This window comes from Candoia aspera, chromosome 11 (genome assembly GCF_035149785.1).
Source record: "Candoia aspera isolate rCanAsp1 chromosome 11, rCanAsp1.hap2, whole genome shotgun sequence".
Classification (NCBI taxonomy): Eukaryota; Metazoa; Chordata; class Lepidosauria; order Squamata; family Boidae; genus Candoia; species Candoia aspera.
The window spans coordinates 3,587,127-3,611,761 of record NC_086163.1 but is presented as its reverse complement, the minus strand read 5'-3'; the positions used below and the strand labels follow the sequence as shown (position 1 = coordinate 3,611,761).

Genomic DNA, 24,635 nt, shown 5'->3' with positions numbered 1-24,635 from the left:
CTTCAACTCCTGAATTGCATTCTGGCTGGGGAATTCTGGGAGTTGGAGTCCACACATCTTAAAGTGGCCAAGGTTGAGAAAGGCTGTCCTAGAGTGAAGGTGGGAGATCTGTGCAACACTAAACGTACAAATACGTTGTCCAGTCTTCCCTGGTTCTCTTTCTTTAAATTCTGACTTTCTCCTGTCTTTTAATTCAAAAGCAGGCTTAAGTAGGGTATCAATCTGACAGGCATTTCCTCTCCTCCATTCAGGGTCAAAGGACTATCAGCTGGTCACCTGGTCTCGAGACCAGACCCTTCGGATGTGGCGAGTCGATTGTCAGCTACAGCGGGTAGGTCCGAGGCATCAAGGATTCTTTCCTGGCCCCTGCTTGAAAATGCAAGATCCCACAGTTTGCCCTGACCATTCAGCCCCCAGCCACCCACCCTGGCTCCTCTCCCACCGTGAGTCTGGCGAGCTACCTTCAGTGTCACAAATCAAGTAACCGGGGAAGGTAACCTGGATCAACGCTGTGCAGTGGAAAACCCTATAATTCTAGAAGAGAATGAAAAGGATGCATCCATGGAAGACTGTCGCACAGAGTTCTTGGGCAACATCCTTATCACCCTCTGTAATGGGTATTGACTTTGTGGGCCTGGTCACAGAGAGGAAGAAAAGCAATGGGAGAGTTAGCATGGAGGTTTTGATAATGTTGGGTGGGGAGGTGTGCCTTGCGCCAGAAAGACAGGCGAGTAAGGAAGGAGAAGGCCAAAGGCCAACAGACAGAGCCTTGAATATCCCCGGACAAGTACTGTGATGCTGCAGAGCAATTCATCAGCTGACAAAGAGGTGGACACAGTTTCGCATCAGTAGAGCGGTATATATAGGCAGCCATGGAGATGACCTTGGGGAAAATGTTCAGAAGCATGCCTTGAGGCCTGGGAAAGGAGATTGTATTAGGAAGAGGCTCAGGCTGGCTTCTCCCTGACTCAGTGGGGATATGAGGGAGGGAAGGAAAAGCACAATCAGACTTGCAAGATCCTGTTAATATTGCCTTTCTCAATAAATCATAGTTCTAGTCTTCCTGTAGAGTCTGTTTCCTGGTCTAGACCAACTCAAAGGGCTGACAGGATGGTACTTTCAAGCCACAGGATCTGTCTTTCCTTCCTGGCCCCTTAGCTGGGTCATGCCGCTTGCCCCTCCCGCCGTCCCTCACACGCACACACTGTTTGCCAACTTGGGCTTGACTTGGCTGCGCTATGCTACATTTACCGCCTCTTGTTCTAGCTGTGCTCCAGTGACCTCTTGGAAGGGGTGGAAGAGCTGATCGATGGGATTTCCCTCCTGCCAGAGGCAGACAAGGCCCTGCCAGCCCAAGATACTGAGCCCCAGCAAAACTTCACCCACGGAGAGGAGGAAGGTGCGGCTTAGCACGCTGGGGGCCTGGCAAAGTGATACATTTGTTTTGCGGCAGGGTGGGAAACCCTTGGACTCCACGTGCGTCGCACATCCAAAATCAGGTGGAACTTTGATCGCACCATCACTGCCTAAGACTAAAATGTAAAGACAAGTTTAAGTTATGCTTGACTCCTGGATGTGCCCGTGTGATTTTCCGGGCAGTAGCGTCATGGAAGTGGCTGGCTGTTGCTTCCTTTCAGGGTGGTTGTTTTCTTTTTAACTTCCTGGATTAGCCCACTAACTTCCCTGATAGTCCCCTAGCAGAGTTGTTAACCCGTCCCAGCCCTCTTAGCTCCTGAGTCCGAGCGAGGTCACCCGGGTGCTGGTGCCTGCTGAACCGAATACAACGGTCCAAACGGTTCCTTCACAATTCGGGAAGAAGCCAGCCCCGTCCATCTGTTACGTTTCCTTGCCCTCTGCTGTGTTTTGCGGATCCCGGGCGCTCTCCCAAAGGGTTAGCTCCACACCCCATTTCACTTCTGCTCCTTTCTCCCCCAACTTCTAAGCCACCTTCTGCACCCAGAGCTCTCCTGCCCTGTCCAAGGAGTCTCGTCTCTCCCTTACAGTTTTCAAAGGAGATTCCCAGAAAGGCTTCCTGGTGGGAAAGAAGCTAGACCAGCTGGGCCTGCCTCAAACCTTACAGCAGGAGTTCTCCCTGATCAACGTGCAAATCCGCAATGTGAATATGGAGGTGAGAAAACACCTTTGATCTGGTCATCGGACAGAGCGCAAGAGTTTGGAACGGCCTGTTAATTTCTGGAGATCACTTGCCTTTTACCCCATCTTTTCTGTTTTTCTCCCACCAGGGCTGTCCTCAGGCCATCCTCCACATTAGTGATGTGCAAAATGTGTTCCCTGCAGTGATCGGGCTTTATTGGGTGCCTGTGTGTAGACTGAAGTAGGTTTCTCAACCTTGGCCACTTTAAGATGTGCGGACTTCGACTCCCAGAATTCCCCAGCCAGCCATGCTGGCTGGGGAATTCTGGGAGCTGAAGTCCGAACATCTTAAAGTGGCCAAGGATGAGAAACACTGGATTGAAACGTACGTACTGTACTTCCACTGTGGAAGATGCTTTTTCGTTCTTCTACTAACTTGGAGTACATGTGCTCTGACAGAGGTGTTTTGTGGTGGGAAACGGGGGCAAAGCATGGTGGCTCTTTGGGCGGGTACATGGCAGCAGGCACCCCAGACTTGCCCCACATGCCCTGCCCTTTTCTGGCTTTTCCTTGGCCAAAACCTGGACCAACCTAAACAATCTGGGTTCCGCTTCAGCTGGAGCAGGGCCTGTCCAGAATAGTCCAGTGGAAGAGAGGAAGACATCCTTTTTGTTTCGCGCAAACCCAGCCTGTACGATTGGAGAAGCAAGGGGAGAAGTTGTGGCCACCGGCCTGGACTTTTGGCCTGAGCCACATCCATTTGTGGCACTTCTGCGCTTGGCTCATTGGTGGTGAATGAGTTTCTCTCGTTGTTGCTAAAAGTGGTTCCCCCAAACAGTTCAACATGCCAGGCAAAAGAGGTGCTTTTCTTTCTCAAAGGCTTAATGAAAGGCAGGTCCGACTCCATCCTTCCAGGGAACATCTAATCTCCTCTGCTTTTGCTGAAGTGCTATACGGGATCAGGAGGCATTGCCAGGGGCAGCTTTGCTTTCCTTCTCAGCCACTGAGCCTGGAAGGAAGTGCCAGCGGAACGCAGCGCAGGGCCGGTTGACGCACTCCTGACAGTTCTTGCATCCTTGGCTTTGGCAGATGGATGCTGTCAATCGGAGCTGCACGGTCTCGGTGCACTGCAGCAACCACCGGGTGAAGATGCTGGTGATGTTCCCGGCACAGTACCCGAACAACGCTGCCCCCTCTTTCCAGTTTGTCAACCAGACCACTATCCCTTCCACCATGAAGGCCAAGCTGTTGAAGGTATGTCTGCGTCTAGCCAGCTTTCCTGAGAGAGGGGTCTGAGCAGGAGACCGGGGCCTTCTGCCGGGGGCGAGGGTCTCATTACTTACAGAAAAGGAAGAAGAGTTCTGGCTTGTCTGCCTTGTGGAATCGGTGCTCTGGGAGTAGCTTGCCAGTTTCACAGCTTGCAGAGTAGGTATGGGAAACTGCGCGGCCCACATCTGGGATCTCTTGCAGATCTTGAAGGATACCTCCATGCAGAAAGTGAAACGCAATCAGTGCTGCCTAGAGCCGTGTCTGCGCCAGCTGGTCTCCTGCCTGGAGTCTGTTGTGGTAGGAAACGCGTGCCCGTTTTGCCCCAGAATTTGCCCTGCCTGCACTATTGATAATTGATAACATTATAACGTTAATAGATAGAGACATTTAGCTCTGGCCCGAGAAAGCAGAACACACTGAGGACCTTGTGGTTCTTAAAAGGGCAGGGACGGTTCTGGACAGGCGTCCAAGATTCCGTTAATGGACCCTACAACAGTCAAGTTGCCTTCCTGCAACCCCTGCGATGTTTCGACCTGTCCTACCTTCAAGGGCTGGCCTCTCCACATTATCACCTGGGGAACTCCTGATCTACGGATTGACTGCAGTCTGCAGAGCTCCTTGTCTACCCCCCTGCCCCTTCTTTCCAGGCCTACATCTGCTTCACAGAGTAGGCCAAAACAGAAAAGTCTGTATCTCCTGAGCAGAGTCAAGAGTTTTTTCCTGGCAGAAAAAACATTAAAGTGGTTTCTGCTTCTCAAGTGCAAAGGGAAGTCGGGCCATTTTTTCTCCTGAGAGTTGCATTTTTCTTTTCCTAGCACCCGAAGGCCGCAGGGTTAATGTGCTTAATGTGCTTAATGTGCTTAAGCTCGTGATGGGCTTGTATCTTTGGCGGGAGCAGGAAACATTTCTGGGTAACCCAAATAAAGGTGTTAAGCCTCAGAGAGGCTTGACACTCTTAGTTTAAACTTTGAATGGTCATTGGAGGCAGGGGGAAGTGCCACTCAAACTCACCACTTGACCTCAAACGTTGGCAATGCAGTTCCGGAGCTCGGAGGTGCAGAGAGGGAGACGGGAGGCATGCATGACCCACCAGCTGCCCCTTCCTGGTTTAAAGCCTTGCTTGGTGCCCAGGGAGGCCTTTGTGGGAAGTGGTTGCTGTTCAGCAGGGCAGACACACCCTGAATTCCGTGTCTTTCAGAACCAGGAGGACAGCTCCAGTGACCCCTACGCCCTCCCGAATTCCGTAACACCACCTTTGCCAACCTTCCCGAGGGTCTCAAACGCCTATGGCTCCTACCAGGATTCCAATATCCCATTTCCGCGTACCTCTGGAGCAAGGTTCTGCGGGGCAGGTGGGTTGAATCTTCACTGTAGGAAGCTGGGGAAGAGGAGGAAATCCCGTCCCTTCTGGGCCGTCAGAAAGAGGGAGGCGCTGGTTGCTTGCGTGTTACGCCTTCTGCACCACAAGCCGTGGCTGTAACACTACAACTAGGAAGTCGGAAACCTGCCTTTTCCCACAAGGTAAAGGCATTCTTGAGTCAGCCTGAACTCCTGATTATTATTATTATTATTATTATTATTATTATTATTAAGTTTTCTTGGCAGTGTTACAGAAGCATTTTGCCAGCACCTTTTTCTGGAATTTTTTCAGCCCAGTCTGGAGGCCACCCTGGAATTCTCAGGTCATACAGACCTGCTCCAACCCTGCTTATGTTTGGAGATCCTAGATGATCAGGGCTTGATGCCGCTTTCTACTGCTGATGAGCAAACCTGGTTCCTTTAAAATAAGAAGTGAATCATACAGATGCTGAGCATCCAGAATCTCGCCTTAAAGTCATAATTGTCCATTTTATTTCATGCCTATAATTTTGCACATAGGTCTCATATTTTAGTTACACTGCTTCCAGTTGCAAGATTAGATATCTGCTAGATATAGATGTAGATGTAGGCCTATGATTTGTCTGCTGCTGGAAATACGCATTTGAAATAACGGGAACGTTTTTAGCCCTGATTTTTTTCAAAAGCATTAAAGATCAGACATGGCAAATTTATTGGAAAGGAAGGCAGTCATGAATTCAACTGGCTGCTCGTAAGCAATGCTGCTGCAGCTGAGGATGCACCTTCTTCACGAACACCAAGACCAAGCTGTGATGTGCAGGCTTCCTATGTTCAGAGAGCACATTTATGCGGAAATGGGAATGCCGAAAAGGTTTTGCCATTTGAACGGGCTTCTTTACGATTCCCTAAATAATATCTGTGCATCTGATTATTGGAGAAGTTAGTTGCTTTTGTGGGATTCTACCAGCGCTTATAGCTGTGCGAGTTAAAAACGTACCGCTTCGAATAAATCTGGACACTGTGATTTGCAGGACGCTGAAAGTTTTATCCAGGACTCCCATCGCGGTCTGCAGGACTCCGAGCCGAGGCAGGCAAAGGCTCTTCCAGACAGGGTTGGGTGTCTTCACTGTGTCTGTGGGTGACTCCTTAAAGAGGACTGCTCCTTTTTCTGGGTTCCCGCTGTAGCCCAGGGAAATACGAGTTTTAAAGACGCTGTTTTCTCATAGATGTGCATGCGTTAATGGCTGTTGGGTCCATCTTTCCATTAGAGGGTAGCTTTTCCAGCATGGGTTTCTCTCTCAATCGTTTCAGGGTACCTGGTCTACTTCACCAGACCGATGACAATGCACCGCACCGTCTCACCCACTGAGCCAACCCCCCGGTAGGCATAAAACATTAGCGAGCGGTGGCCTTCGCAGGCCTTCCCAGCAGTAAGAAGCGTTCACTGAAGGAGTCTGGCTGCATCTTTTCCGAAGAGCCAATTTAATTAAAAGGCATAAGCTTTCATCAGCTGCAGCTCACGAAAGCTTACGCCTTTTAATTAAATTGGTTCATTGGAAAAGATGCGGCCAGATTTCCTCTGATTTTTTACCACCACAGACTAACACAGCTCTGAGTTTATTGACATATCTGTTAGTAACACTGTCAAAATTCTCTCTTGAGACTGCAGGAAATCCAGGTCCTTTGATTGCATGTGTGGTCATAAGCTTTTACACAGAGCAGAATAAAACAACCAAGTTAAACTTCATCCCATTAATAAAGGATATTCAACATATTAAGGGATTGCCCTTCACAATCAGCTGCCATGGCCTTCAGATAATTGGGGCATAACTCTGCATAAAACTGCCTTCACAAAAGGAGCCACACATTGGGAAACTTGACAGCACATTACCGGCAGTGGAAAACCACCACATTCTTATCAGAAACACCCTAAGGAATTTTTCTTTCCCTTGCAAAGAACTTTTTCTTGTACCACAGACTATTCAGGTTGTCCTCGCTTAATTATCATAATTTGGACCGAAATTTTGGTTGCTAAGCAAAGCGGTCATTAAGCGAATCTGACCCGATTTTACGACCTTTTTTGTGGCAGTCATTAAGCAAATCACTGTGGTCGTTACTGGAACCACATGGTCATTAAGTGAATTTATTTATTTTATTTATTATTCACATTTCTATTACTGCCCATCTCCCCCCAAAAGGGGGACTCTGGGTGGTTTACAATAAAATTATGTGAAATCATAGAATCATGCAGTTCCCCACTGATTTTGCTTGCCAGAAGCTGGCTGGGAAGGTCGAAAATGGGGATCACGTGACCACAGGTTGTTGTGACAGTCATGAATGCAAACAAGTTGCCAAGTGCCCAAATCGTGATCACACAACCACAGGGATGCTATGATGGTTGTAAGTGTGAAGACAGGTCGTAAGTTGGTTTTTTCAGCGCTGTCATATGTCTGAACCATCACTAAACAAATGGTTGTTAAGTGAGGACTGCTTGTAAAGACAGTGAAACAGGTAATGGGCAGGTCTTCGCTGTGAGAATGGCCACATAAGAGAACATTGTGCTGGTGGATATCTTCTGGCCATACTTTGAAACAAACTCCAACCCATGCCGAGCGCAGCTTGGGAAAGTCTGGAATAGACTGTAAAGGGAAGGTGGACATCCGCGCCTGAATGTTCGCAGCATTGCGTACCTGCAGGGTGCTCCAGGCTCTTTGCTCTGAACTGGGTGCATCCGGCCTGAAAGTGACGGGAATGTCTTTCCCTCTGTTCAGATCCTTGTCAGCCCTCTCAGCCTACCACAGTGGCCTCATCGCTCCCATGAAGATCCGCACAGAGAGCCCTGGCAACTTGCGGTTGTATGGTGGGAGTCCCACTCGCAGTGAAAAGGAGCAGGTCTCCATCAGTTCCTTCTACTACAAGGAGAGGGTAAGCCCGTGGCCAGTGGAGTGTCCTGCCCGATGCTTTGGCAAACCCCGTCAGAATCGTTTGTTCAGCAGCTCTCTGAGTGGCAGCTGCTTCCCCGGCAATCCCGAAGGAGCCTTCTTCGGCAAGCCGCGCTGGTCGGACAGCAGCTGCTGATTCTCCGTTGGCCACAGTGGCTGCTTCCTAATTGGGCTCCCCTGTTAGGCTTTTCTTTGCCAGGAAAATTCTGCTTTGTGTTCTGAGAACTCGTCCGTGTTTTTCCAAGCGGACAGCGCCAGCATTTCTATAGTGGTCCCCGTTGACTGGATTGTTTGGTGGTGGTGGAGAGGGCGCAGGCACGGGAGGCTTCTCAGCCCCGTTGGGAACAAAGGAAGCTACTGGCCGGAGAACACCTTCCATTTTGGATGGCTGGCAGCCGCGGTCCATCTCAGTTGCAAAGGCTGCAACACGGATTTTCTTCTACTTCCTTGAATATGGAAAACTGCACTGTTGACTTCTTAGACTGAATAGCTCAATTTGCTGTCAGTATACTGTAGGTATCCCAGGGCAAACATTCAGACAAAAATGTCTGTCCTGGACATATCTGAAGGCCATGCCTAGGTCAAATATTCCAGCAGTGGCAAGAAAGCTGGAGTCTCATCTTAAGGGCTGCGGGGTCCTTTCGTACTACCTGTTGGGACAGGGCAGAGAGGAGGGTCCCGTCATCTCTTGGGCCTAAAAAACAGTCTTGGAGGTGAGCTGTTCTAAAGCACGTGAGGTCAAGAGAGAGTGCAGGAGTCTCTTTTAAGAATTGTGATTTGGGACTTGCTTTGGCTGATAATGCAAGGCCACGTTGAAGTCATGGAAAGCATCGCACAAAGCTGGTGGCTGAAGAGCGGCGGCTTTGACCAGGTCTGTGATGCAGTGCAAAAATGCCGCCTTCTGAGAGGGAAATGTCTTAGGGGAAAGCAGCATCTGAGATGCTGCGCTGACAACTTACTGTACACTTGCAGTCAGCGCATCGTGTGTTGAGCTGGAAACCTCCAGCTCCAAGTTCTGAGCAGTACAGCCTCTTTCCTGCCATGCCACCGGCTGCTGGAGACCTCAGAAACATGCCCTAGGAAGTCATAAGGCGCAGGGGATGGCGGGAGTTGGGGGTCACCTACAGTTCCACCCATATGAACATAAGATCCTCAGTTAAGTCAGTAAAATGGCCTTGAGATACACCTTTGTTTGTTTTTGACTGGTTCCACCTTCTAAGATCCTTTGGAGAGGTGGCTTGGCTGGGGACGCACCGTACCGGAACCTCGGGTGCTCCATCCTGAGCTGAGCTGTGGCCCAGTGGGCAAAGTCAGAGAGAAGCTTGGCTCAAGCCACAGTGATTAGTAAGCAGGACTTCGTTGGGATGCACTGCTTGGAACCGGAACGAAAATATTCCTGATCGTACCACTTTAGAACTGGGATCATATTTTTTAATGTTCAGGTACAAGTCTCCTACGCAGAATAAAGCTTGTATATCTCATTGTTGGTTGAGAAAGTGGTATCTAGGGTGGTATAGCCTGGCATTCCTCTGCTTCAGTCATACATGTCCTGTGGGTGGGCTCTCAGAGTCATTTGCCTGTTTTTCTGACCACGGGGAAGCAGCTCGCATTGGCCTGTTGGGAGTTCTGAATGCACCCTTCTGACTAAAAGCAGAGAGGAATGCATGGAGGTCACAGACAAACCTGCAGGAAAAGATTGGCTTAATCTCAGCAGCAAAGGCTCCCTCTTCTCTTTCTCGGTTCCCCTGCAAAGGGAAAATTAAGCCACCAGAAATGGCTTGTAATTTGGTAGACTGCAGTTCCCTCCTTTTCCCTGCTGTCCACTGGGAGGTCCAGCCCACTTTTATAGTTTGAAAGTAAAATGCTCTGTGACCTTTCAATTTAAGAAAGTCACTGGCAGAACTGGGGGGGCCTTTTGCCTGTAACCTGGGACAGTTGACTACAGGTGGTCCTTGCTTAACGACCACAATTGGGACTGGCATTTTGGTTGCTAAGTGAAGCAGTCATTAAGTGAATCTGACCCCAATTTTACCACCTTTTTGTGGCGGTCACAGGCGTTAAGCGAACCACTTGATCGTTCCCCATTGATTTTTGCCTGCCAGAAGAAGGTTGACAATGGTGATCACGTGACCACGGGATGCTGCAATGTTCATAAATGCAAACCTGTTGCCAAGAGCTCGAATTGTGATCACGTGACCAGGGACATTGTGCTGGTTGTAAATGTGTGGACTGATCGTAAGTTGATTTTTTCAGCACTGTCTTAAGTCTGAACCATCACTAAATGGATGGTTGTTAAGCGAGGACTACCTGTATCAAAGGATACGCTTCTTGGGGAACTCTTTCCATTTTTGCTTTGTTGAAAAGGAACAGCAGGACCACTGGGAGGGAGTGTTCCCCGATGGGCCATGCTTTGAAGCTGCCCTCTTCGCTTTCCTGCAGCTTGGAGCCTCCTGACCCTTAAAATCAGTTTCTCAGCTGCATGTTCTTTTCTCCCTTTCTCTTATTTTCTCCACGGCTCTCCTTTCCTTCTTCCGGGCGTAACATTCTCATGCAGATGTCTCCTTGCTCTGCCAGACGGCGTTGGTCCATACAGGCGATTAACGACTTCCCGGTACTGTGTGCTGTGTCCCTGCCGCCCTTGACTAACTCTGTCTGCTCCTCACGGGCCCAAGAATAACTTGCCACTCGGTTGGCTTTGCGTAACCTGGACTGGAGTGGAGGGAAGAGACTCAGCTTGCAGGGAGGCGGGGGGAACCGCGTTTGCATAATGCTGGACTGGGATGAGAAGATGGATCTTCCAGGGCCGGTGAGCATCCTTAAGCAATAAGGATGGCCGGTGCTTTATTTGGAAGCATGTTCACCAGGCCAGAAAGTCAAAGTAACCTGTGGGGTGAGAGGGCGGTGGTGGAGCATTTATCATCTTCTGATAAATGAGCGTTTCGTGACTGGCTGCACCGACAGTGGCAGGGCAGGCATTTTGTGCAACTGTTTGGAGCGTGCGTTCAGTATTCCAAATACATCCTCTGGGACAAAACGTTTGCTTTGCTTTACGGTTTGGCTGTGATGGAAGCAGGGCGGTAGGGGACCATAAATCTGGGTAAGGGCTCCCTTCTCTCCAGAGATTGGTATTAGGCAACTTTTAAAAAATGGTCCCTCGGGATCTGGGCTAGTAAAGACTTGGGCTAGTAAAGAGACAGAATGGTGGCCTGGGAACCCCCTGGGTGAAATCTGAATCCTGGCCTAATTCAGAAGAAGACAGATGTGCCTTTTCTTCATCTGCTCTCTGAAGATTCTTATTCTGCCATGCTTGATTTGATCGCTGTTACAGCAATTTGAGTCCCCTAGTTGCAACTGCAGTGCCCCGTGGGGAGGTACCTGGTGCCGCTTAGAAGCTCAAGATCTCTGGCTGTTTTAAGAGTGGGACTCCAGTGGCTATAGACTTCCTCACCTCTTCCTCTGGGAAGACGTTTTGCAGAGTCTGCAAATTTGAGTCATTCACGCAGAACACCGAATCCAGAGCACTGTGTTCTTCAAGCTGGCCTAAATGTTGATTAATGATGTCAAATTTCTTGTAAGGGAGAGCAGTTTTGTTCATGCAGAGTGGTAGGATTCTGTGTGTTTTATTTTGCTACTTGTTTTCAGTGTAACAATTGCACCCAAGCTCATACCCTATTTGTAATTGTATTGGGCATATTTCTTAATTAGTTGTCAGTTCTGTGTGTAACATATACAGGCAGGATGCACACAGCACCCTTAACTCTGCATCTGGGTTTTCTAGAACACAATTCATGCAATAGGCTATAGCCAAGCATGCTGAAGCACGAAGTGCCCATTCCATTTTAAACTAGTCAAGCAGGTTGTACCAATCCAGCCACACTCTGGGCCCCAAATGATGGCCTTGAAATCCAGGTCCTCTTCCTCTGAGATGTTCCTCAGGCAAGGAATGATACTTTGGGGGTGCGGAATTGGCAGTTCCACAGAAAAGGGGAGGTCACACATGGAGGCCATCAGCAGGTTCACATGAACAAACAACTGTCCAGACTGAGAATAATTTAAATGCTCATGTGGAAAATTGTGTGAAAGAGAAGATGAGATGGAACGTACTAGTCTGTGGTCAGTCCTGGAGGAATCTGCAGTGAGCTTCTTACTTCCAGGACAATCCAAGCACTGGAGTCCTTGTCTGCCCCCCTTGCTCCTGTGGGCCTGTGAGCTATCCAAAGTAGTCGGAAGGGCAGCTCATAGTGAGAATCCCATTTGTCTCCCAGGTTCCTAAGACAGGAGTTTTCACTCTCTTCGGCTTCTGTGTGATCTGTGAGGAATGGAGACCGTGTTCCTTCTCCCTACGGTGGGCTTGGGGCAGAAGTGGCAGCAAAGAGCTTACGGCAGAGCTTGTTTTTCTGCCCAGGTGAGCCACCTGGAGTCCGTGTTTTCTTCACGAAGACAGCTCAGCAGGGAGAGGGGCCGCAAGCTGGGACTGGGAACGAGACGGCGGGCTGGGTCTCTCTATCTTTTTGGTGAATCACTCTGATCTTACAGGAGTGGCCGTGTGGGTAAGTTAACCACACAAACAACTGTTTGTGATGCCCCCCTCCCTGTTTTGGGGTGTTAGGAACATTCAGCCGTGTAGAAATTGAAGGCACTCATTGTATCCCTTAACTCTTAAATCCCCTGTAAACATTGGGATGAGTTTTCTTTGGGGGCTAAGCTTGCTTCCTTAAGCCTCTGCCAGCAACCCATCAGCTGCAGGCAACCACAAATGCACTCCAGTCCAGAAAAGGTTGCGTAGGTCTTTAAGGCAAAATTCCTTCCCCATCCAAACTGGCCCAGAGGCATCCCAACGTTTCACCTCTCTCTTGCTCCTCAAAGAAGTTGTAGGCAGCGGGGGGACATGGTGCGTGCCTGCAGGCCGTCCTGCTCTGCTGATTGTGCAAAGACCTCCTTGGTTGCTACAAAGCGGTCAGTGGCTTATTCTTGGGCTGGCTCCATGTCTCAATCCATAATTTTGTTGTTCTGGTTGTCTCTTTCCATGAACGGCGTGGGCAAAGTTTGACAATGTGCTCGCAGAGTGCGGCTCCCGCTTGCAACCCATCTCGCGGCGTCCCTTTTCTGATGCTAGCAGTTGCAAGGAGCCTGGTAGCACCTTTTCTACCTCACCGCTTTCTAAAAAGGCATAACCATTTTAAATGAAATTTGTGGGTCAGAAAAGGTGCTACCGGACTCCTGATATTCAGCTGTCATAGATTAATGCAACTTTCCTGATCGTAGAAGATGCGGCAGCTCTAGGTCTCTGATGTTTGGTCTTCCTCTGCACCCTCCCAACAGCTGGGCATTAGTGCCATTGCCCATCATCCAGTCTGTGTAGCTGCAGCTGCCCTCCACTCTTCCATATCATGCTGGATGCTTGCTGGCCAATGCGGTCCGGGGCTCTGCTTCAGAGTTAGTTGCTGAAAAGTGGATGCTTCTGGCTGTATGAGGCAATAGCTCCCCATCAGTCCAGGTGACAGCTCTGCCTGCAGAACAGCTAAAAGTGCTGAATGTTTTACTGTGGAAGAGAAACCGTTCCAGGAGTTTTAGGATTTGAGAGGATGTTACTCTGATTTTTAAGGAACTGGTTGGAGGAGGAATTTTAGGGGGTAAGTGGGAGGGAGAATCTACTCCCACCATTACTGTGTTATGAGGCCCTTGTGGCTTTTATTTTCTAAAGATTGAAGTGGCCAATTGCAAGCACCTAATTTAAAAAGTATTAACAGATGCATTTGTTTTGACTTCGTAGCTTTGATTTAAATGAATATTCTTACCACTTTTAACTTCAAGGCATCTTCAAAAGCTTGTGCATGATACCTCATGAAATTTCTGAGTGCCTGATGGATTTACTCTGTTGAGTTGAGAGGCCCCTTTAATCCCCAAACAATTTACTTTTAAACTCGTAGGATTATGTTAGATTTGCTGAGAATACAGTAAGAGTGGCAGGTGGTTTTTTTTGGATCTGATCTTCCTTTTGTGGCAGACAGTCTTAAGTTAAGAATCACCTTCCTGTCACTTAAATATGGAAGAGTTTGTCAGGTGGAACAGGAATTCAGAATTACAAACATGCAAATATATGTGATTTGCAAAAGATGAGATAAATTGCAATGTTTTGCTTCGTTCTCTCTTTTAAGCATAAAATACACACCAGCCTGCACATTCACAAACCAAGGGGCATAGTTGCCTTCCTGTACAGGACTGCAGAAACATCTAACCAATTCCTGGCATGGTCCACAAGGTGCATGTGAGAATTTCAGCTCCATAAATGCTGAAAAAAAGAGAGAAGCATAAACTCTAAGCATGGCCAAAGATGCCAGCATCACTCCATATGACTTCCTCCTCTGAGGTCATCCTGATGGCTGAACTTCTCATTCTTCAGAGCAGGAAACTTCTCCACAGGCCACGAACTCCAAAGATTTCAGCACTGTTGTATATCTGGCCGGAGGTGGAAGTTGCTTGGTGACACAAGCACACACAGTTTGAACTTTCCCCTCTCCACATTCTTTTCCAGTCTGGAAACTGCTTTGCATGTTAATGGCTTGTGTAAATACAGGAACTTCAAGCTTTTATGTGCCTGCATGTGTTGTTAATGTCTGCAGCAAACATTTGTACATCGCAGACGAAGCTGTGGGAGATGCACTGAGTCCTCATTTTGAATGTAAATAATTTGCACAGATAGGAGTTTTATTGCAAGTCTCATAATGGACTTGCCTGAAAATATAATCTACTCGTACCCCAAAGGTGGGAATAAGAGGCCCCTGGCCTCCTGTTTGCAAACCACCCCCGTATCTCAGGACCACACTGCCAAAATTTGATGGCAAGACAACCAAATTTAGGAATAGGGCTGCAGGTCTCCCCATCCCCAAATGGCCTGAAATCACCATTTAGGGGATTGTTGTTCTGGCCCACATTTTGCTGACTTGTTGCAGGTTTTTAAGGGTGAGAACAGGAATGGGAAGTCACCCATTGCTATCCCCATCTGTGCCTCCTGCCTCCCACCCTGTGAAAAATGATAATTTTGACCGGTTGGGGGAACACGTTGACCCATTTGGGAGACTCATCGTATTATAAGGCATTTATCTACCTTCTGCAAATTTAATGTCAAAACATTATGGGATCCCACAGAGCACATGGGTATATAGCTGCCACCCCTCCTATTCTTCATGCGTTCCCCTCCCCCTTAGGGGTTTTGGAAACTGATCTAAGAATGTGGGAAATCCAGCCAATGGGATGAGTAAAATGACCAGCAGATCCTGTCTTTGATGCCATGAGCCAGTGTTTCTCAACCTCAGCCGCTTTAAGATGTGGGGACTTCAACTCCCAGAACTCCCAGTTGAAACCCCCACATCTTAAAGCGGCTGAGGTTGAGAAACACTGCTATAAGCCATAGCCATTTGCTTGCGACCCAGAATTAGTAAACAGCCATGTTCTTGTGTGGTGTGGCTTCTTGTTTCTCACGCTGGAGTGCTTCCTTACAATCCCAGCACACTGCGGTAGTTAGGAAAGGTTGCAGCGTATCTTCCGTGGACAGCCCTGTCCTTGGCAACCAGAAAGTTATCCTGTCCTCCAGCCTATACAGACACTCTCTTGTTCTTTCCAGAGAAAGTTGTAGCTTAGTGGTACCGCAGATGCTTTGCACGGAGAAGGTCAGTCTGGGGTGTTTCCAAGGAGGGCTGGAAAAGACCCAGGTTAGGCAACCCGCTGCTAACTGGACCGTGGCGTGACTCGGTTTGAGATTCTTGTGTTCCTGCTTTAGCTCCCTTCTCTAGGCCCCCCGCCCCCCGCCAACACCACGGCCCTTCCCTCTGTTTCTGCTGTTGTCGTGGCTGCCTTTTCTGAAGCCTCAGCTCACTAGCTGCTCTTGTTTGGTTAAGCAGGGCAGAGTTTGGAGAGAGGCTTCCGTTCTCAAAGCTCTCCTGCTCTCGAAGAAGGTGTTGCATTCAGACTCCTCCCCTGCCTTCCCCACCTCTAACAGAAACCTTTCCTCCTGCAGAAATCCAGGCGATGGAAGAGCAAACGCGAGGGGACGGATGCCGGCAGCCGGCCAATCAAAGCAGCTGGAAAAGTCATCATTCAGGACATCTCTTGCCTGCTCCCTGTCCATAAATTGTTAGGGGAGATGTACATGTGAGTACCTGGGCAATTCGTGCTAGGACCCCTGGGGGAGCAGGGGGAGAGGAAGTCACAGCTATCTCATCCTAATGGGCAGAGGAGCGTGACCTCAGGATGACTTGTCTTCCGAAATTTCGGGATGGCGAGAATTCATCTGTCTGAGGACAAACCATTTGGTTTCTGCTCAGAGGAGTGGCCTCTCAAAGCTGCCCAACAGCCCCCAGAAAGGGAAGGCCAGGGGGAGAAACAGAACAGAGTTCTCCAGAACGTTCCCTTCTCAGAGTGGCCCTTCATTGCCCATCCTTATGTAAATCTTTCCCCCTTTTCAGTTTGTCACACACTCGCAAGAAACAGCTTGCCCGGCTGCCTGTGGTGGGTTCAGGGCTGCCGTCGTTCAAAAGTAGACCCCTCATTAAACCTGCATAGAGCTCTGTGCTGTACGTGGGTTTTCTGGCTGGGGGAAAGCGAAGCCCTTCGGAATGCAGGCTTGCGTTAAAGAAGGCCGCCTTTGGAGATGTGGCCCCGGGGTTCATTCTCCTGGGGTTACCACAACTCCTCTGACAGTTGAAGAAGATGAAGTTTTGGATTTATCTTCTGGCTTCCTGTTGGTATCTCTTCTCTCAGGGGCTTCTAGTGAATAAGCTCTTATCGCTACGACTCACCACAGTTCTGACCCCTGTTCTTTCCTTCCATAACATTTTTAGTTTGCAGCTTTGCTCTTTAACTTACTTACTTACTTTATTTATCAATCGAATTTATATAGCCACCCATCTCACAAATGTGACAGTTTTTTTCTTTGTGGTGTCTACTTGAAACACAAGTAGATTTTTTAAAATAGAAATTGCAGGGTTGGGCGGAATAAGGATCACCCCCTTCCCTCCTACATTCTAAAACACTTGCCCCAGTTCCTGTCCCCTCCATGTGTCAGGGGGCTTCCAAATGGTCTCTGGGCCACAAATACAGTTCTTTGGAAGCCTTGCAGAGGAGTGAAAGGTTCTGTCCTTCAACCAGTTGCTCATCAAAGTGTTTCCTTTTCTGGAACAGAAAAAGTGGAATCTGAGGGCAGTGTTCTAGGAGGAGAAGGGCCTAAATGTCTTGGTCCATGGATTAGATGCCATCTGTGAGCTGGAAACTTCTAATGCCTGGCTGATACATTTAGATGCAACCACCCAAACACCTTTGTGGATGTTATCCGCCATTTGTTGGCCTTTGCTGGGAGAGGAAATGGGGCTCATGGCCAGTGCTTTGGTGGCGTCCATCCATCAATCCATTTTGTATAGCCGCCCATCTCACAGAAATCTCATGGAGGGATTGGGGGCAGACTTTATCCAAGAACCTCATCTGTTGAGTTCTGGCTGTGAAAGAGTTCTGGCTGTGTAAAGCATTGGGGAGCAGAAGCATTGCGGGGGGAGAAAGAAAGAAAGATCTGGGCAAGGACAGACAAGGGAAATCCTCTGATTTACCTGCCTCATTGATGTTACTGACAGGTTTGCACATGATATAAGCCGTGAGGTGTCTTGCATAAACGGGAATTGGCTGGGCTCACTCAGAACAGTAAGCCACAAAAGCCTATTTATTAACCGCAGTGACTAATTTCACATGGCTTGCTAAGCCAAAACCCTGAAAAAGTTTAATTATGACCGCCTGTGCATGCTGTGTAAGTCCAACTAACACCGTATGTTCTGTTACACAATGTGGAACGTACAATACATTGCTTAATGTAAGCATTCCCCTAGGTTGTCTTTTTTTTTCCCCAGTAGATTAGGTGCCGAGAAATTTAGCTTTTCCACCTGGCAGCTGGTGATTCTGCGGATGAGAACAGGCCGTGCATCCATCAGCCACACCTCTTCTCTTTCAGACTAAACATGGCGGATATTCAGGAGACCTGCCAGAAGAACGCAGCCTCAGCCTTGACGGTGGGACGCAGAGACCTCTTGCAGGTGCCTCTCCTTCTCCATTACTGTCCATTACAGTCCATTACTCCAGGACTGTCTGGAGACCATCTTGAGCTGGGGGGTCACTGAAAAGGGGCAGGAGACCATGGTTTAAGGGGAAAGTCCCTTCTCCCTCTCATCTCCTCCTGCCACCCATAGTGAGCCTTCGCCTACTGATTTTTGCCTTCCTAGTGTGTCCCCCCATCCCACCCCCGTACCCCCCTAGCTTCCTTTTGCAAGGATCTGGTCCAGTTCAGGGGTTTGAGGAATGGAGATGGATGGAAGACGAGAGTTTTTTTCAGCTGGGAAAAGGTGAACGGTCTGCTGACTCTTCTTCCACTAGCAACCTGCCCCTTTCTCTCAGTGGAGTGGAACATCACTTGCAAACTGCAGCAGATTCTCAAAGCAGCGTCCCTGGATTTAATTGGTCTCCCTTTCCCACAACACCACCTTCAGCCATCTGCTGAGCCTCTGCTTCGTACAGGGCATTGTGATCATTTTTATGCTGGTTTTGCTTCGGGGGATCTCAATCGATTAGAAATTTGGTTGTGGTTCGGGTGCTGGGTTGTATATGCTGTAAGCTGCCCAAAGCCTTTGGCTGCCTCTGACATGGCCTTTTCTTCCAGGTTTGGTCGCTGGCCACGGTGGCGACCGATCTCTGCCTTGACCCCAACGCTGACCCAGACTTGGAGACCCCCTGGGCCCAGCACCCTTTTGGCCGCCAGCTCCTGGAGTCTCTGTAAGGAGGCAGTGGGACGGAGGCACTGAGAGCAGCTGCCCCACTTTCTGATGGGGGAGATCTGCGCGGGGCCGGGTTCTTGATCCACTTCCTAGGAAGTTGGTCGGCATTAGCTGATTGGTCCCAACTGTGGTCGTTAATCAAGGACTACCTGCATATATATCCCAGAACCCTGATTAAGAGACAAAGCTGTTCTAATAGAAGACTGGCTGCATTTGAGTGAACCTTTTTATAGTCTCACAGAACCCCTAGATATATGTATCCCAGCGCCCCCTCCCTGAAACACAGTTTCATCTAAACTCTCCGTTAGAGCCTGGTTGCTGGGCAAGCAGTAAAATTGGTTCTGCTGGGCCTTTCTCACGTTTTGACTTGTGCCCCCCCCAGGCTCCTTAACCCCATCCTGCCGCGCCTCAAACATACCCTGCCTTACTTAGCCAGAAAATCATTTAACTTTGGTCCGTTTTGAGGGCGTTTTGTAGGGCAAAAATGCTATTAGGCTTAGCGTTTCGCTTCTTGGGACTCTTGGTGTTCCACGCTTTTAAAATGGTTGAGAAATTTCCAAGTGCAATGAGGGGTAATCACGGACAAGAATTCTAATTATTGCACTTGCCTAAGAAAGTAGACTATTTCCTTTCCCCGCAATAATGTACCCTTCAGCTGGGAGGCCGGGCTTAGGTTCACTGAGAAGCAATTCAGCAATTGGATATTGAGCCTTCCTCTTTCGGGGAGCGATCAAGTTAGATCCCTCTTCCTGCCCTGAATGCTTGCCCCATCTGCTCAGCTGAGACACAGTGAGTTACAGGCAGAAAGCTGCTGTGTGTGTGCATGCAATATTTTTCTCCAGTGTCATAGTTAGCTATTGTTTTGTCATCAGCAGACCAGAAAAGCCAGCATCCCTGTTCCAAATTTTAATCCGTAACTAGCTAAGGGCTGTTTCATAATTTCTTTCCCCTCTGCAGGTTAGCACACTATTGCCAGCTCCATGATGTCCAGACCTTGGCTATGCTGTGCAGTGTCTTTGAGGCCCAATCCAGACCCCAGGGCATCCTGAATCCCACAGGGCTTGCTCCTCAGCGCCCCTCTAGCCACAGCCGATATGTATGAATGGATTTGCATTCCTGCTCTTCCCCACCTCCCCGGCCCAGTTTGTCCCATTTGGGGGAACATCCTGACATCATTTCTTCTTGTTTTGCCCTCAACAGCCCAGCTTTACCTCCTCAGGCTCTTGTTCCAGCATGTCAGACCCTGGCCTGAGCACCAGCAGCTGGAATATAGGTAGGCACACATCTGCCACCTTGGAAATACCTCAGAGGTCTTCACACTTGTGATATTTGGGGCCCTGAACATTCACAACCACAGGTGTAGGTTTTCACCTCTTGGGGTAGTTTAAGCTGCTGTGAGTACCTTAGTTGTCTTATAAGTAGATTTTACATTTTTGAAAAGGAGAGATGGCATTAGGTTAAAGGCATTCCAGGTTAAATTATCTAAAGGATTCATTAATGTTACTAGCAATCAATTGATCATGCCCATGGTTGCCTAAGTGCAGATGTGTTTTTTGGATAATGCACTCATGCGACTTAATTCGTACCATCTTGGAAGGCAAGAAAGTTTCTTCTGAAGAAATGCCTGCTGCCATCAAGTAATGGTTCTTTTTAAAAAAAATCTGCCTAGTTAAGAAGGGAAAGGGATCGTCTGTTGTTGTACTGACTGCCTAAAATACACTCCAAAATTGCTTAGAAACATTTGCTCCTGTCCTGCTTTAAGGCTGAGCTGTTTATTTTGACATTGCTTGAGGTGCTGAATGCTAGAAGGGCTGCGTTACAGCTTTTGGCACAGGTGTGTTTGCTGCTGGGGGATCCTCTCCCAGCCTGGCACAGTCCTTGCTGTTAACCACCCTTTCTGGGATCAGCTAATCAGCTTTTGACTTTTGCAGCCAGCAAAGAGATGGAGCACACGCTAGGCTGGGCTGAATCTTCACCTGATGACTTCCGCCTTGGGAACTTGGTGTATGCTGATCCCCGGGACCGAGAGAAAGACCAGCACGACAGGAATAAAAGGTGGGAGGGGCCAGGCACCTTCAGCTGCCTTGTTGGGTGGAGACCGGGAGCCAGTACGAGAGCCCCCACCTCTTTGGGATGTCATAAAGGGGTGAACGGGGCTGCTGAGATTTTGGAACTCTTTAGGGCCTTCCCATGCCTCCAGGTTAGTTGTAGGCTTCATAAGGAACTGTGGCTGAGTCATGAGAACATCTTGAGCTGCCTAGGAGCTGGAACCTAATTTTCCTTTCTTAAAGGTACATGGTCTGGAAGGAGTTTTTTCTTGCTGTTCTTGTCCACCACATAATTCACACCTTTAAATATCATTAGTTTGGGTGCCCTTGGGTAGAAGCGTTTGCACAAGCACAAACATTTCCCATTGTGAGAGAGAATGGTTGAAGTGCTGGGCTTTATAGCTGGGAACCTGTACATTCTTGAACTTGGTGCTGCATCTACATTTTTGCAGGCCGGTCAGATAAAAAAATTGCCCTATAGTTTTACACAATTACGATAACCCAGATCTCAACCTGGCCCAGTAATTCTTTTAGTTGTTTGTAAAGATGCTCAGTTCAAAGCAGTTTTTCATGAATAACACAAAGACCAGATAACTGAAGAAGCAGAGCTTCCCTCTCATCTGAGTTGCTTTGGTGGGGTGGTGAAGATGCCTGGGATTGGGGCCTCTCAGATTCAGCCCTCCTTCAGCACGGAAACAAACGTGACTTTGGGCAAATTGCTTGCTCTCAGCCCAGCCTACCTCCCAAGGTTGTGGGTGGTCAAAAATAGGGGATTTCTTCATGTATGCTACCATATGCCCCTAAAGAAAAGGTGGCTGTAAATGTACTGTGGGTAGTTGCAACAGTACTGATGTAATTATAATAATAAAGATGCAGGGATATCTTTTTTAAAATTTTACCTCCAGAACAGGTTTTATAATTAAATAACGAGTAACAGGTTTTATCATTAAATAAATAACTTTTCAAAAGCGAAACTCTAAAACTCATAAATAAACTCATGAGCCACCCGTAGGAAAAAAACCATCAAAGCTCCTGCACTCGTACAGAAGGGCAGAACGCAGGGCAAAGAGAAAACGGGTCATGCAAAGGGAAGCCCATAGAAACCCCACAGAGGACTAGCCCAGCCACCGCAGGGAGGGACCCAAAGGCCACCAGCAGATCTTTTTCTCCAGGCTTCTGGACCCTGCCAACACGCAGCAGTTCGACGACTTCAAAAAGTGCTACGGAGAAATCCTCTACCGCTGGGGCCTGCGAGAGAAACGTGCTGAGGTCCTCAAGTTTGTGTCCTGCCCCCCCGATCCTCACAAAGGGATCGGTGAGTTGAAGCCTCCAGGTCTCTGACGGGGTCCCCCTCTTTTAAGGGGACCGGGAGGACCCACCGTTCTCACGGGAAGAGCCGCAGGGGCTCCAGTTCACAGTTCTCAGTCAAACCCCCTGTTCTGCGCCCCGGTCAGTTCCCCTTTAGACTCTTTGCCAGAGAGGGACGTTTATGGAGGGCGCCGATCCAGTAAGAGGGGGGCTCCTCTCCCAGGTTCAGGTGCAGGAAATGGGGGCAGCCAAGGAGGGACGAAGAGGTTCCCAGGCACCTCTGCGTGGTTTCCTTTTCCAGTTTTTGAAATTTGTGAGCAGTTTCTCCATATGCTGAACCTCCCCTCCCCTTTTTCAAGCTCAGGAAAATGGTGGTGTCAGAGTCTCTGATAGAAGCCCCTCAGGTGGCCCTTTCCACAAGCCTTAAGCCCACAGGGACCCCGTTCCCAGTCGCTGAAATGAGAGGAGCTTCGTGGATGACGATGCGTTGCTCAGTCTCACGTAACTGTTTTTGCAACAAAGCAAGGAAAAGGAGGGATTGTCGGTCGTTTTACTAGCATGTTTGTATCGCGTCCCCTTTGAGTGTGTGGATTTACACCCACTTAACTTACCTGGCCTTAGTTGTAGCACCCCCTCCAATCACCCCTCTCTCTCTCGCTCCCCTGGCAGAGTTTGGCGTCTACTGCAGCTACTGCCGCAGCGAGGTGCGTGGCATCCAGTGTGCCATCTGCAAAGGCTTTGCATTCCAGTGTGCCATCTGCCACGTGGCCGTGCGGGGCTCATCCAACTTCTGCCTGACCTGTGGTCACGGAGGACACACCAGCCACATGATGGAATGGTTCCGCACCCAGGAAGTGTGTCCCACTGGCTGCGGCTGCCACTGCTTGCTGGAGAGCACTTTCTGATGGGGCATCTTCAGCAGCTGACTTGGGTCACCCCTGGTCCAGATGAGCTTCATCTGATCGGGAACAAAGGTCCCAGATTGCTTCTGACGGGGATGGCCGGTCTTCTCGATTGCAGGGACACTCTACACTCTTTGGCAGAAGTGAGGCGCAGTGGCTAGTGATTCCAAACCCTTTTGAGGGTGTTCTGTCCTAACAGTGCAAGAGAAGAGACGACTGAAGCTGGAGAACAACTTGGCGTGATGAAAGGTTCTTGCACGACAGAGGGATGGATAATAGTCCCCCACAAAATATGCACTTGGAATTCAGTGCTTCCAGGAGACTTCTGTTCAGTTAGATTATTGTTGCTTCTTTGAACTAACTTCAAAGGTCTTGGTATTAAATGAAGAGGTCAGAGTGAACAGAGGATTTTTACCAAGACACGGAAAAGCCTTCTGTCTTCGCAGGCTGGATTGCTTGAATTAATTGGCCTGTCCCTTGGGAAGAAGGCGGTGTCTGACTGGAGCATGGACTTTCTCACCTGTCCCGTGGCAGGTGTTTCACTCCCTTCTTCGTCTGCCACTGTAAGAGTACCCTTTTTCCAAAGATGGTTGAGCTGCAATTGCTCAACTGGAGTTGACTAGCTTGATGAATGTGGGAGCAGGCTCTCTAAAGAAAGGGGGCCTTGGATTCTCAAACAGCAGGGCCAATATTTGGCTTTGGATTAACAATTTCAGGATTGAGCTACCTTTATTGTTGATGGTGAAATGCAGTCGAACCTGGTGGAATGGATGTGGGGAAGCCAGCAATCGTATACATTCTTTGCGGGTACCAACAGGAATCTGGACTGAGCCCTCCTGCTTTGGGCTAGATCCTTTGGTGCCTGGACTTAGGTTTGCTGACCCTCTCTGAAGCAGAGAGACTATGTCATGCCATTTCCTTCAAGCCTTGAAGCTGAGGAAGTGTATTTTTGTATATTCACTTCATAATTAAGAACATTTGATAAAGTTGTCCTGTTCTGCAGCCTCTGAAGTTATTGGTAGATTTGGGGGAAGACTTAAACTTCCTTCCTTCCTTCCTTCCTTCCTTCCTTCCTTCCTTCCTTCCTTCCTTCCTTCCTTCCTTCCTTCCTTCCTTCCTTCCTTCCTTCCTTCCTTCCTTCCTTCCTTCCTTCCTTCCTTCCTTCCTTCCTTCCTTCCTTCCTTCCCCAACATGACTCAAAAATTAGCCACCTGTCATTGCACACGTTTATGATTTATGATTTATTAAGGCCCGTTAGTGCCCCTTTCAGCAAACTAGTGGTCCCGCCTTAGGCATGAAAGCCGGCTGGGTGACCACGGGCCGGCCAGTCTCTCTCAGCCCAACCCACCTCACAGGGTTGTTGTGGGGAAAATAGGAGGAGGAAGCAGTATTAGGGATGTTCCCCACCTTATTTATAAAAATAATAAAGGCGGGATAAAAACATATTTAAAAAAATAGCACTTCTCTTCCTCCGGAGGCCTAGACCTTAGCAGCAACAGCTTATTCTCACCAGTAGATGGCAGAAGCCACTTGCGCCTGGAGTTGCAGACTCACAGTAAACTTGGCGCGTGCCAAGAGATGCACATTGGTATGGACACACACAGTTTTCTTCCAATAACGAGTTAGGAGTGAAACTGACTTGAAATCTATCTTGCCTGGTTCCAGGGCCCCATCAAATAAGCTGTAGCTTGCTTGGAACTTTGTAGGATGTCCAGGAGAAGGTCTTATGCACCCTCATTTCCAGGAGTGATCTTAGGAGTATTATGGAGTGTGCAGACCCAGCTCCTAATTTTTTAAGATTAATTTTGGCATTTACTGGTGTGGGTGCACCCAGCTGGGCTACTTTGGACCCAGCAGGGAGCCATCTGTGATTCAACGGTCTCCTGGTGGAGCCTCCTGCGTGCATGTTTATGACTTCCATGG

General features: G+C 48.8%; 1 protein-coding gene across 5 annotated transcripts in view; it reads left to right on the top strand.

The window, feature by feature from the left end:
* The window catches only part of WDR59 (WD repeat domain 59), a 50,270-nt gene extending 26,556 nt beyond the window's left edge, over positions 1–23,714 (top strand). For 2 of the 5 annotated variants that reach the window (XM_063312868.1, XM_063312869.1), the window contains 16 exons: positions 252–331; positions 1,267–1,399; positions 2,004–2,128; positions 3,184–3,348; positions 3,565–3,660; positions 4,562–4,715; positions 6,013–6,082; positions 7,473–7,626; positions 15,661–15,794; positions 17,638–17,719; positions 18,340–18,452; positions 19,412–19,550; positions 19,655–19,727; positions 20,386–20,509; positions 21,675–21,817; positions 22,480–23,714. In XM_063312868.1, the coding sequence (XP_063168938.1) occupies positions 252–331; positions 1,267–1,399; positions 2,004–2,128; positions 3,184–3,348; positions 3,565–3,660; positions 4,562–4,715; positions 6,013–6,082; positions 7,473–7,626; positions 15,661–15,794; positions 17,638–17,719; positions 18,340–18,452; positions 19,412–19,550; positions 19,655–19,727; positions 20,386–20,509; positions 21,675–21,817; positions 22,480–22,715 (2,021 nt within the window). In that variant the 3' untranslated portion in view covers positions 22,716–23,714. Of the gene's footprint in view, positions 1–251; positions 332–1,266; positions 1,400–2,003; positions 2,129–3,183; positions 3,349–3,564; positions 3,661–4,561; positions 4,716–6,012; positions 6,083–7,472; positions 7,627–15,660; positions 15,795–17,637; positions 17,720–18,339; positions 18,453–19,411; positions 19,551–19,654; positions 19,728–20,385; positions 20,510–21,674; positions 21,818–22,479 lie in introns of those variants that run through there. The other 3 variants (XR_010068608.1, XM_063312870.1, XR_010068609.1) reach the window with 3 other exon arrangements.
* Positions 23,715–24,635: the final 921 nt, after the last annotated feature.